Source organism: Oncorhynchus tshawytscha, linkage group LG09 (assembly GCF_018296145.1).
Source record: "Oncorhynchus tshawytscha isolate Ot180627B linkage group LG09, Otsh_v2.0, whole genome shotgun sequence".
In the NCBI taxonomy this organism is placed as follows: Eukaryota; Metazoa; Chordata; class Actinopteri; order Salmoniformes; family Salmonidae; genus Oncorhynchus; species Oncorhynchus tshawytscha.
The window spans coordinates 34,979,245-34,992,378 of NC_056437.1; the positions used below are offsets into that span (position 1 = coordinate 34,979,245).

General features: G+C 43.2%; 1 protein-coding gene across 6 annotated transcripts in view; it reads left to right on the plus strand.

The window, feature by feature from the left end:
• Window positions 1-13,134, plus strand: part of abr (ABR activator of RhoGEF and GTPase) — a 244,661-nt gene that overhangs the window by 211,097 nt on the left and 20,430 nt on the right. Inside the window, exon 1 of one of the 6 annotated variants that reach the window (XM_024431743.2) lies at window positions 9,140-9,764. The exons of the other annotated variants lie outside the window; for them this stretch is intronic. Within the exon in view, the coding sequence (XP_024287511.1) occupies window positions 9,564-9,764 (201 nt within the window). The 5' untranslated portion in view covers window positions 9,140-9,563. Of the gene's footprint in view, window positions 1-9,139; window positions 9,765-13,134 lie in introns of those variants that run through there. 6 annotated transcript variants of the gene reach the window in all.

The window sequence follows — 13,134 nt, forward strand, 5'->3', positions numbered from 1 at the left end:
ATATATTAGGCTCTAATCTATGGATTTCACATGACTGGGAATACAGATGTATATCTGTTGGTCACAGATACCTTAAAAAAAGGTAGGGGCGCGGATCAGAAAACCAGTCAGTGTCTAGTGTGACCAGCATTTGCCTCATGCATCGAAACACATCGCCTTCGCATAGAGTTGATGAGGCTGCTGATTATGGCCTGTGGAATGTTGTCCCATTCCTTTTCAATGGCTGTGCTAAGTTGCTGGATATTGGAAGGAACTGGAGCACGCTGTCGTACATGTCGATCCAGAGCATCCCAAACATGTTCAACGGGTGACATGTCTCGAGTACGCAGCTTCCAGGAATTGTGTACAGATCCTAGCGACATGGAGCTGTGCATTATCATGCTGAAACATGAGGTAATGGCGGCGAATGAATGGCACGACAATGGGCCTCATGATCTCATCACGGTATCTCTGTGCATTCAAATTGCCATCAATAAAATGCAATTTGTTGTCTGTAGCTTATGCCTGTCCGTACCATAACCCCACCGCCGCCATGTGGCACTCTGTTCACAACGTTGACATCAGCAAACCGGTCGCCTACTGTACATGTCACCATACACATGGTCTGGTAGTCTAGCCAGACACCTAGGTATTTGTAGTTGTCCACATATTCTAAATCAGAACCGTCCAGAGTAGTGATGCTAGTCGGGCGGGTGGGTGCGGTGTGAGTTCAGTGTGTCAAATCGGAGGGCCTGTTGTCCGGACCTCTGGCAGTCTCTATGGGGGTGCCACAGGGTTCAATTCTCGGGCCGACTCTTTTCTCTCTATACATCAATGATGTCGCTCTTGCTGCTGGTGATTCTCGGATCCACCTCTACGCAGACGACACCATTCTGTATACTTCTGGCCCTTATTTGGACACTGTGTTAAGTAACCTCCAAGCGAGCTTCAATGCCATACAACACTCCTTCCGTGGCCTCCAACTGCTCTTAAATGCAAGTAAAACTAAATGCATGCTCTTCAACTGATCACTGCCCCCAACCACCCGCCCGTCTAGCATCACTACTCTGGACGGTTCTGACTTGGAATATGTGGACAACTACAAATACCTAGGTGTCTGGTTGGACTGTAAACTCTCGTTCCAGACTCATATTAAACATCTCTAATCCAAAATTAAATCTAGAATTGGCTTCCTATTTCACATCAAAGCATCCTTCACTCATGCTGCCAAACATACCCTCGTAAAACTGACTATCCTACCGATCCTAGACTTCGGTGATGTCATTTACAAAATAGCCTCCAACACTCTACTCAGCAATTGGATGCAGTCTATCACAGTGCCATCCTTTTTGTCACCAAAGCCCCATATACTACCCACCGTTGTGACCTATATGCTCTCGTTGGCTGGCCCTCACTACATATTCGTCACCAAACCCACTGGCTCCAGGTCATCTATAAGTCTTTGCTAGGTAAAGCCCCGCCTTATCTCAGCTCACTGGTCACCATAGCAGCACACACTCCAGCAGGTATATTTCTCGGGTCACCCCCAAAGCAACTCCTCATTTGGCCACTTTCCTTCCAGTTCTCTGCGGCCAATGACTGTAAATTGGAAAAATCACTAAAGCTGGATACTTATCTCCCTCACTAACTTTAAGCATCAGCTGACAGAGCAGCACCTTTACATAGCCCATCTGTAAATTGCCCACCTCATCCCCATGTTAGTTTTTGGTCATTTGCACCCCAGTATCTCTACTTGCACATTCATCTTTTGCACATCTATCACTCCAGTGCTTAATTGCTAAATTGTAATTATTTCGCCACTATGGCCTATTTATTGCCTTACCTCCCTAATCTTACTACATTTGCACACACTGTAAATACATTTTTATATTGTGTTATTGACTACGTTTGTATATCCCATGTATAACTCTGTGTCTGTGTCGCACTGCTTTGCTCCATCTTAGCCAGGTCGCAGTTGTAAATGAGAACATGTTCTCAACTGGCCTACCTGGTTAAATAAAGGTGAAATAAATCAAATCAAATTATTAAAAATGTACTGCCAAATTCTCTCAAACGACGGATGCAGCTTGTGGTAGAGAAATGAACATTTAATTCTCTGGCAACAGCTCTGGTGAACATTCCTGCAGTCAGCATGCCAATTGCACGCTCCCTCAAAACTTGAGACCTCTGTGGCATTGTTGTGTGACACAACTGCACATTTTGGAGTGGCCTTTTGTCCCCAGCACAAGGTGCACCTGTGTAATGATAATGCTGTTTAATCAGCTTTTTGATATACCACACCTGTCAGGTGTATGGATTATATCTGGCAATGGCCAAACATATTGTATGCTCCCACTTTTTTGTTCTCTTTCTCTCTCTTTCTTGCTCTCTAATTCTCGCTCCCCCCCTCTCACTTTCTGTCAAATCAAATCAAACTTTTATTGTCAGATGTGGTGAATACAACAGGTGTAGGTAGACCTTACCGTGAAATGCTTACATGTAAGGCCTTAACCAACAATGCAGATTTTTTAAAGTAAGTAAATATTTTTATATAATAAGAAAAGAATAAGAAAAATATACTAAAGTAAGATTATTATTTTCTTTACAATAAATAACAATAACGAGGCTATTTACAGGGGTACTGGTACTATGTCAATGTGCGGGGGTACAGGTTAGTCTAAGTAATTGCGTAGGTAGGTAGGGGTAAAGTGACTGTCTCTCCCTCTCTCCAAGCAAAGCTTTACACACATTCCAGGACCTGCCATCATTATAGTGTTTGTGTGTGTGCATCTACAATCTCGCAAGTGTGTGTGTGTGTGATTCTGCCAAAGCAGGATCTCAGCATATCCTACATCATGCAGCATAGATGATGTAGACATGTCATTAACTACATAAATAAGCCATGAGGAAATACTGGAGGGGGTATTGAATAGGTTTCGGCAAGTAGGAGTATGTGTGTTTGGGTACTGTTGAGTGAAATTCTGCGTGTTTGTGCGTGTGAAGTCATTTTAATTTGGAGTGATGGACTAACTGAACTGTCAATCTTCAAGAAAGAGTGTTGCTGCAATGTTGATGAATTGATCTGCTCTCCCCTCAGCCCCATGTTCCTTATACTGAAGCTGTGTGGTGGGAGACGACACTGTCAAACACACAGATAAACAAACACCTACATGTTCTATTCTATATCATCTGATGGACACAGAAAGCGATTCTATCATCCTATTTGTATATGTACACCCCAGCCTTTATAACAGAAACACTCCTTAACAGTAGAGGAAATTAACCCAAGCTTTCTTCAGATACTTTAAATGAATTTAAAGAAGATAGAATCTCTCATCATCGCTCTTAGACGGTGACTTCCCATTGAAGTACAGTAAACACAAAGACAAAAGAAGCCTTTGAGACAATGCAGGGGTAACGGCTAACTAGACATCCTCTAAAAAAGAGGAAGAGGTGCTGATGCATTGCCTTTTGTTGTTGTTGCTGTCTGGCTGATCAGAGGGAAGAAGAGACAGTTGACAGTTGAAAGAGAAGCAGTGGAACACTAACAGCCAGTTGACTCTAGTGCTCCCAGTATGTCTTCCAGTATAACTGGGATTTAAAGGGAGCTGATTGTTCCAGTTGACTGAGGTGGAGACTTCCTGCTAGAACTGACACATCTTTTTAAAGGCTCATTGCTATTCATTCACAGCGGGAGGACACGGTTAATTGCAACCATGATGGATTCAGGTCAAACTCATTCGGTGTTTAACTCTGTGCCAATACATTGTGAATATGAGGAATGAATTGAATATACAGTGGAATATTGCATTACTATCTAGCAGTGTCACTGAGGAGTTCATGTTGTTTCTATGCCTCGTGCTGTGCCATAGTTGTCTGCCCCAAAAAAATGCAAGTGACTAGGACTCCCTTAATCACCAAAAAAATATATATATATAATTATAAATGGTTCCCAGACATTCTTTCCAAGAAATGATGCACCAGACTGTATACATGTTTCATGCTTATAATCCTGAGTTAGAAAAAAAAAAAATAGCCCGCTATGGTCAGCCCCCTGATTGAAAACAGCAAAGAGCCAGGCAGAGAGGAGAAGTTAGTCCCATCTGTCCGAAGCACAGATAGACCGAACACACGCACATACTCACAGTTAAGGGCACTAACTACCTCCTATCTGAACACAGTTTTATTATTATCATTACAAGATGTCATTCACGCAACCCCCATGGCCTGTCACGGTCATGTATGACATCATATTGAGTCCAGGCTGAAGGCTGACAACACTGACTGGCTTTGTTTAACTTGTGATAAGAGTTGTTGAGAGAGGGAACATGAGTTTGAATGGAATTACCAGTGATCGAGTACTGTACTGAACCGAGTAGTTGGCCTATCTTCTCCTTGCATTTTGGCTTACATTTGTTTTGATTTAGTCTTGCTTTGACCAAACTGATGGGTCTCTAGGCATAATGGCTGTGGGAAGAGCCTATTCTGATTCGCTTCAGAATGATTCTCATCTTACTGTGTGTATTTGTGCAATCAATGCATGCATTCCTCCTTTCATATATGACATGCGTGTTATCTGCCTGGTACCCTCTCTGTGTTCCCCTCCCATGACTCAGTGCTACTATCTGAAGATAGCAGTCTACCTCAGTATGGAGTGCATAGGGTGTCTGTATGACCATACATAGCTACTGTTGTGGAGAGGAGACCATCTGTCTCTGTTACGCTATGAAATGCAGCCTTCCGCCGTTCTCCTTTTCTCCTTCATAGAAATAAATGGAGAAAAGATACGGAGCCAGATAAATCATGACAAGCATGGCTTTCCTGGATCGATCCATTCATTATACAATATACTATTCCCTTTCAAAGCTTGCAGCATAACTATTCATCCATCATCCATGTCTGACTGTGTATCCCCAGTTGTGCTTTCTGAGAGTAGATTCTGATTCACTGTAGTAGTCTCCAGAGTGGCTGGATATAATATATTGTATATGGGTCTTTCTATAAATAATGGGGCCAATTGTGTGACATTGGGATCAACATTTCAAAATGGGTTGAAACAACAACAAAAATATTTTTTATCATTTCCACATGTGTACTTAGGGGAATAAAAGGTAATATATGCAAGTTGGCCCATAACTCCACCTATACAACACATAGGAATATACATCCTCAGGGCTCATACAGACATTGGCAAGTCAAATTCAAGGGCTTTCAGGGACGTTTTCAAGCACTTAATTGTAATGTTAAAGGACCTTAATGTTATCATTGTTTTTTTGTTTTTTTTAAGCATGCAAAAAGTGTAAAAGAAAAGTAGGCTAGTACCACTTTAATTATGCATTTTTGGGGGGCCTTGATGTTCAACTTATTATTACATTCTAAAATATGTGGTGATTAATGTGGACATTGCCTGATTAAATAAATTGGATTCATGCATAATAAAGCCATGAATAGTGGTGTCATTAATCTTACCATTGCTGTTTTTATAATGAGAAAGTGGCCAAAAACCAGGTTCCTTTTTTTAATGGAAGGATTTGTATGGAAAGACTAATTGAAGCCAACATTAGATGTTGTCGTCCACATAATAACCACACATGGTTTTACCTCAACAGAGTAGCGCAACACCATTGGCAACACCAATTGAAGCAGAGGGAAACAAATGAAAGTTGCCACATCTCTCACAAAAACGTATGAAAAATGAAATCACAGATAATTATACGGGAGCAGAATGAGTGAAGAGTGGCGACCTGTCATTCAGAGCCTGTTTTGAGCCCCACATTTGTCTACATTTTTTATTTTTGGGGGGTTACCTGTTCTGCATGCTATTTTGGCAAACGATGTAAAATATATATATATATATATATATATCATTGAGTTAATAAAGCAGCAAACAAACATGGTCTCTTTTTGCTTTCTTGAGTAAGGCAGCTCCAAAATGCAGGCGTTTCAGCCTAGCTCAGTTCTTTCTGTGGTGGTGGGGCAGCCAGCGGAAAATACAAAGTGTAGGGGTTGGTAATGTTCTCTAGTTGCGCCATGATTGGCTCAGTGTTCTGTCACTCATGGGGACACTGCTTCACCACCAAATCTAAGGGTAGAGCTCAAAAATTCAAGACCCTTCGTGCTGCCATAGTTACATTAGAAGTGCCCATCCAAGAAGGCTCAAGGTCATTGGCCACAGATGAAATAACATAAAATCACATATGTACAGTAGCTTTGATTGGACTGGCAAATCCTTTTTAACCCTTGTCATATGAAGAGAAATTATAGATAAAATGTATCGGTGCTCATCGGCCATTGGGCATAAATATTACACAACATGTTGGAAATTGCAAATTCAACAATGAGTGGTTTGGAAGGAATCAGTGGCTAACTGCAAGCATTGCAAAGCAATCACTAGCTTGCTATTAAGTTGAGTGGCTGTGTGGTCCCAAGTCTGGGTTTAAGGGTCTCTTTTCCAAGCTTAAAATGATAAACATTCAATGTTGACCACGCTGTCAATCCAGCATGATTTCTGCCGCACTCAAAACAACTGTTACCTCGGAACTGGGAAATCTGACTTCAGTGAGATCAAGACAACTGGGAACTCTGGGAAAAAACGAGCTCCAAATGGGAAAATACATTTTGAACGTTCATCCAACTCAGAATTGTGAGTCGGGAACACTGTCCTCTTTCTAGAGCTATGACCTGAAGATCACTGACGTCATCATGATTCAACCTTGTCCCCCCCGAGTTCCCAGTTGAAAGCACCATTAATCCAGAGAATGCCAGACTTTGATGAGAAAGTTTGATGACACAATTTTCCCACGAAGGACCGCCATGCCACCTTCCTGTTCAAGTGAGCACAGCACAACATAGTGAGTCCAAAAATGTATTGTATGCTGCCTCATATAAATTATGTAATATGCCAGGGAGGTATGTATACTGTAGCTAAGAAAGTAATACTAAGTTTATGTGTAGTAAGCTGTTAGTAGCCCATGTGCCTCACCCTAATAATTTGATCTATTTTTCCCTCTTAATTTCGACGTAATGTTCTGACTTGGTGGTGCACATGTAGCATATAACCTTTTATATAGAGAAATGTAATCATTGAATATTGGAAGAGCTTTCATTGTCTGCTTTTATGCCCACTTTATTTATCCTACGGTTCTGACTTGGTGTACAGGGAGAATACTGTAAGAATGGCCCATGTTTTGAATTCTGTCGCTGTACATTTCAAAAGTGCTAAACAAATATTTATGTTGACCACATCCATCCTAGCTCTCTCATTAATGTCTTAATCGAAATTATGGATGGCCTCTTATCCGCTTGTCCGCTTATGCCATAGTTTGCACATCTCAATTGTCAGTAGAAGCCACATTTGTTTAAGCAAGTCAGCCATGTCAGCTATATTGTTTTAAAAGGCAGCAAATGAGGTTGAATTAACAGTTTTTCTGCCAGACAAGGCTCTGCTGATAGCCAGGTGTAGCAGTGGTAAGGTGTTGGGAATGCTGTTGGGACTCCTTTATGTAGGCCCTAACAGTTTGTGGGCACCGTTATAATGCAATTAATGTATTGTTGAGTGTTGTGTAGGGGCTTATTTTTTTTTTACGCACCAGGAATTCACTGATAAAATCGCCACTGCGAAGGAGAGAGCAAAATATTCTGGACATACCTCGCAAAAACCTTTTTTCCAGCACTTGGGCTGTTGCATTGCATGCACTAACACAACAGCTGTTTCTCACTCGGCTGTCATTTGGAGAATTCCTCCCTCGATCAGATGATGATGATGTGTGAAAATATCAGTGTAATTAAACAGTTCAACACCAACTGTGCATCCAGGTATTATGCATAATTATTGAAGAACCACATTCATGATTTAGGTTTTAAGTATCAAGGTAAGGTGACACTCTCAGTTAGAAGTATTCCATTTTTCAATCTCATTATTTTGGATTTGTGTGCCTATGAAAACTGTTTCTACCATGTAGCACAAAACGTTATGTACTTACACAGCATTTCTGAGCTCTCTATACAGGATTCTTACAGGGTTCAAGTTCAATGTCTGATTTAACTGATTAATGCTTAATATAGGATATAACAACAACTTACACTGACAAAAATGCTATGTTTTATGTCGCACGTTTTTGGAGATATCTGTCAAGACAACCGTGATAAAGGGTTTTAAATCAACTTGTGAATTTTATTGAAAATAGCTATGATCTCCCCTTAACTTAATGTAATGATGGTAAAAAAAATAGCAGATTATTATCAATGACTTATCAACAGCTGTAACAAGTTTTCCATTGTAAGAAATCCTCACTGGTAGCCTAGTTTATAGAAAGACCCATATGAATGATTCCCTGATATGTGTCTGGATGGCTGAGAGTGGTGGGGGTAAGGGGTTAACTAGTGTAGTGGAAACACTGGGGGTCAATTAGCCCTGCATCTCCCTATGGACAGGGGCAGGGGAGAGGGGCTGAGGGGCTGGAGGAATCCCACTCTTAACACACACACACACACACACACACACACTGATATATACATACACACACACACACACACACACACACAAATAATGGGCAGAGGACTCAGTGGAGCGTGGAGGAGAAGTAATCTGGAGAAAACGCATGGCAACATGCACACAGGGAGAGAGCTGAAGAGAAAAGGGGGGAGGAGAAAGAGGGAGAGATGGAGGGTGAGAGAGTGGAGGATGGAAGGCATGGAGGAAAAATATGTGCTTGTCAGATTACGAGAGGGTGTGTCAGTGTGAGAACCATTTAGTACCTTTTTTTCACCCTTCAAATCAGCAGTGAAAATGTCATATTGCTCTTTGAGATTCCATTACATGTAGCTGAAATGTGGTCCCAGTTCAGATGGGGTCTAAATAAACCTCTTGTCTCAGTCACATTGCCCTCTTCTCTCTCTCCCTCACATTCCTTACTTTCCCTCTTTTACTCACTTCCTTGATTGGTTACCAGTTGTGGGAAATGATAACATGCATGAAGGCTAAGAGGAAAGGCACACAACAGGGTTTGTCATCTTTCTCTCTCTGTAGTTCTTTCTTAATCTCTTTCTTTTTCTGTTTGTTGGAGGTGTGTTCTCACATCTGGAGAAACAGGGCTGATGACGGCAGCAGCTCCCCCCCTCTCTCTCCCACCATCCCTCCTCTCTCTCTCTCGCACTGTGCTCCGTGTCTCTGTTTGCGTTACTGGAAATCAGATTGTGAGCCGTGGAGATGCTGGCAGAAGCACAGTGTGGAATAGTCTTGACATCCCAGAGAGGGACCAGTGTGGAATTCTCCGGCTTTAGAAGAAGACTGAAAACCATCTCAGGATTCTCTGTTCTCACGGACTGAAGCTGCCCGTCATACCTTGTGCCTTCCTTGTTGCCTCATCTTACATTTGAAACGGACATTTTCACCTTCAACTGAGGGAGACCTTTTTTCGTCTCAACATTTAGAAGAAAATCCCCAACCTTAGACGTGAGGTTTTTCTGGACAGTGTTGGATCTGACCACTCGGGAAGTGGATACCTTTGAGATTTTACTCCCTGTTAGTTAGTGCGTATTAACCCCTTGTGGGCCAGACGTCTCAGCACACAGTCTCAGGTAGGATGACAGAAGTCCTGGTGTCCGACATGAACCTGAACACAGTGTGTGAGCGGCTGGAGCAGCACTGCTGTGTGGTGGACCAGCAGCAGAACAACCAGCAGCAGCTTCAGCAGCCTCAAACCCCCTCCTCAGCCATCAGGAGGCACACCAACACTGGGGCCAAGCTATGGGGTCGCGTACGCAGCAAGCTCCTCAGACAAAAGGTCCCTACTTAATTTATTGTCCTCCTTTTTGTTATTTTCTCTCATTCTCCTTTTATCAGCTTAGTCACGGTTTTCTTTCTCTGTCATTGCTAATCTTTTTTTGCTCTTTACTCCCTCTTTCTCTGTTTGTTGTCATCCCTTTCTACCTCTTTCTATGGTCTTACGGGACTGACAAGGTGTCTCTGTGTACTTCACTGCACTGGGGTGAAATGTACACCAAACTCGTACTGTAGCTTCAGCTAACGCACTGCCTCACTGCTCTGTGCTGATGCTATTAGATGACAGACTGGTAGTGAAATGTATTAAATGAATGATTTAGGTACAAGGGATAATTTACTGTTGTTGCGGAGCTACAGTGTTATTGCCCTGAGTACTGCGTGTGTGTGAGATGCCACGGTGATTTTACACAATACACCCCTCCCACCACTTTCTCACCCACTCATCCTCCTTCCACGTCTACCACTCTGCTCTTTTTGCCCCCTCAGTGCAAAGCCAGTGAATGGGCATGATGATAGACCTCTCTGTGTGATAACAGATCTGTTTATGTTATCAGGGGTGTTTTGGTGTAGCTGAGAGTCTGAGACTGCTCCCTCTGCTGTTCTGTTCTGAGAAGTTTTACCCCTAGACACTGATCTAAGCCAGTATTGCATTTCCCCCCTAATGGTTGAGGTGAGGATGTTGGGGATAGACACAGATCTAGGTTCAGCTTGCTAAGGGCACCCTATACCAAGAGTGTGTTTTATTGGTAGAGGTTGGATATGACTAACGATCCTCTCAGCAGGGCACCTGGGAACCCGGGGTGGGGCACCTGGGAACCTGGGGTGAGACTCATTAGGGCACCTGGGAACCTGGGGTGAGACTCATTAGGGCACCTGGGAACCCGGGGTGAGGTTAGGGCACCTGGGACTCATTAGGGCACCTGGGAACCCGGGGTGAGACTCATTAGGGCACCTGGGAACCCGGGGTGAGACTCATTAGGGCACCTGGGAACCCGGGGTGAGACTCATTAGTGCACCTGGGAACCCGGGGTGAGACTCATTAGGGCACCTGGGAACCCGGGGTGAGACTCATTAGGGCACCTGGGAACCCGGGGTGAGACTCATTAGGGCACCTGGGAACCAAGCAAGAGATGCATTACTGACACATTCCTCTCTAATTAGACATGGCAATTACTGTCACCAGAGTGCCGGGCTGAGGAGAGGCATGGTCCAGCTGACTACTCTTTCAAGTTGGACTGACTCCTCTGTCTGGGGAATGCACACACGCGCATGCACAACACGCACACACAGCTGCTGTTGTAAATATGCCTTTGCTTCAGGTTCTAGGCCATGACTCATGTGTTGGAGTAAGAAGGTATTTTTTTTAATGAGATACTGTCTTTATCTCCGGTGCTACAGGTCTTTTACAGAGGCAGTTGGTCTATGCCTGTTTTTATATCAATGTGCTGGTAACCATTCGCCACTCTACTGCTTAATATGGTGGGAGTTCCTAGGTGTATGTCTGTGAACATATATGCAGCAATACACAGTGTTAGACCGAGGAAACTAGGTCTGTATATTTCTGCACTGGTAGCACTTTGAGCAACAGCAGTAATTGATGTGCATGATAAAGGAGGACAAAACCATGGTGCTATACTAGAACAAAGGATCCAAGATCAGGGCTGGAGTGAACTCTGCAGCAGCACTTTAGACCTGGGTTCAAATACGATTTAAAATCATTTCATGTATCATTTGAAATCATTTAAAATAGATTGAGCTTCACAGGCAAAAACCTGACCATTCTTAGTATTTGAGCAGGTCTGCTTTAGACAGGTCAATAAGAGCGTTCCCTGCTTCTGATGGCTGGAGGTGACAGTATATCTCCTCTCTGCTAGTCTCTCTTGACTTTGCAGCCTGAACCAGGATCAGGCCTGGATTACAGGCAGAAATCCCTTCAGCTTTACCCCATCGATATCAGCTGATCTCAGCTGATCCCAGACCTTTCCACACACCCCCTCTGGCTGAGTCCCTCTGAGTCCTCCCGCACTGCAGGCCTGATATGTGAATCTGAGAGAGAGGAAGGGAGGGAGAGTATGCTATCTGGGTTGTTTTGCTTCTTATATTTAAATGACATAAATTGGTTTGTTCAGCTAAGTGCTGCACACTCTTGGTTTTCAAAATACACTGATACTCAGTTTACACACACAGAGCCACATTGACCTGTGTTTACACATCTGTACCTCTCTCATAATCACAGTATAATACACACATGCATACTTTCACGCTTGCACATATTTTCACACACTTGATCATGCACTTTCTTTTTTCTCTCTATCTAACACAGACATCCTCCCATAGGAGCATGCTTTCACCCTCGTGGATGCAGCTATGAGGTCTCATTCATTCATGTTGAATGAGTCTTTGATGGTTGGGTCTGAGTAAACGTCAGGTCTATGAATGACCTCTCAGTCCCAGCCCGATCCTCACCCGACTGGGGTCATAAAGTGTGAGTTATTCCCCTCCATATTTCCCCTACAGCACCACAGAGAATCAGGCTTCGGACCAGATTAGCTATAGAATCCCTACTATTACCACTCTACCACGCTCATGCTGTTAAGAGGTGCTAAGAAGGAGAGGAAGGAGATAGAGTGTGTGTTGAACAGACTGCAGGGCGTGACGGCGTGTAGCTGCTAGCATGTATTAGTGAGATTTAGATGGAGGATGACGACGGGTGTGTAGTTGTTGTTTAACGTGTGTTAGTGAGTTTTAAACTGGGAGGGAGGTGTGTTTTGAGTACTGACTGAGCACACAGGATCATTTATTTTCCAGCTCTAATTAAGACTATGCAGAGGAAGAAGCGGGAGGGACTCCAGTAGAGCTTTGGTTGGCAGAGAAAAGGTTTATTCGAGGCTGAATCCGATATTATGCCCCTTAAGTACCGTGTTCATTATGTTTTCTGTTAATTGTGTTTTGAGGCTATGTCCTCTTCCATACTGATTTCCATTTTGGTGAGTTATTTAAGCAATAAGGCCCGAGGAGGTGTGGTATATGCCCAATATACCACGGCTAAGGGCTGTTCTTAAGCACGACGCAGCATAGTGTCTCGATACAGCCCTTAGCCGTGGTATATTGGCCATACATCACAAACCCAAGGTGCCTTATTGCTATTATAAACTGGTTACCAATGTAATTAGAGCAGTAAAACACTTTTTGTCATACCTGTGGTATTTTGTTCTGATATACCACGGCTGTCAGCCAATCAGCATTCAGGGCTCGAACCACCCAGTTTATAATTTTTACCCCTTGGTGGGCTTCAGCTACAGTGTCCTTAGGAATCATGACGAGCAAAAGCAGGGAAAACGGGAACAACAGCAGTTTCCTGCTGGTTTGGA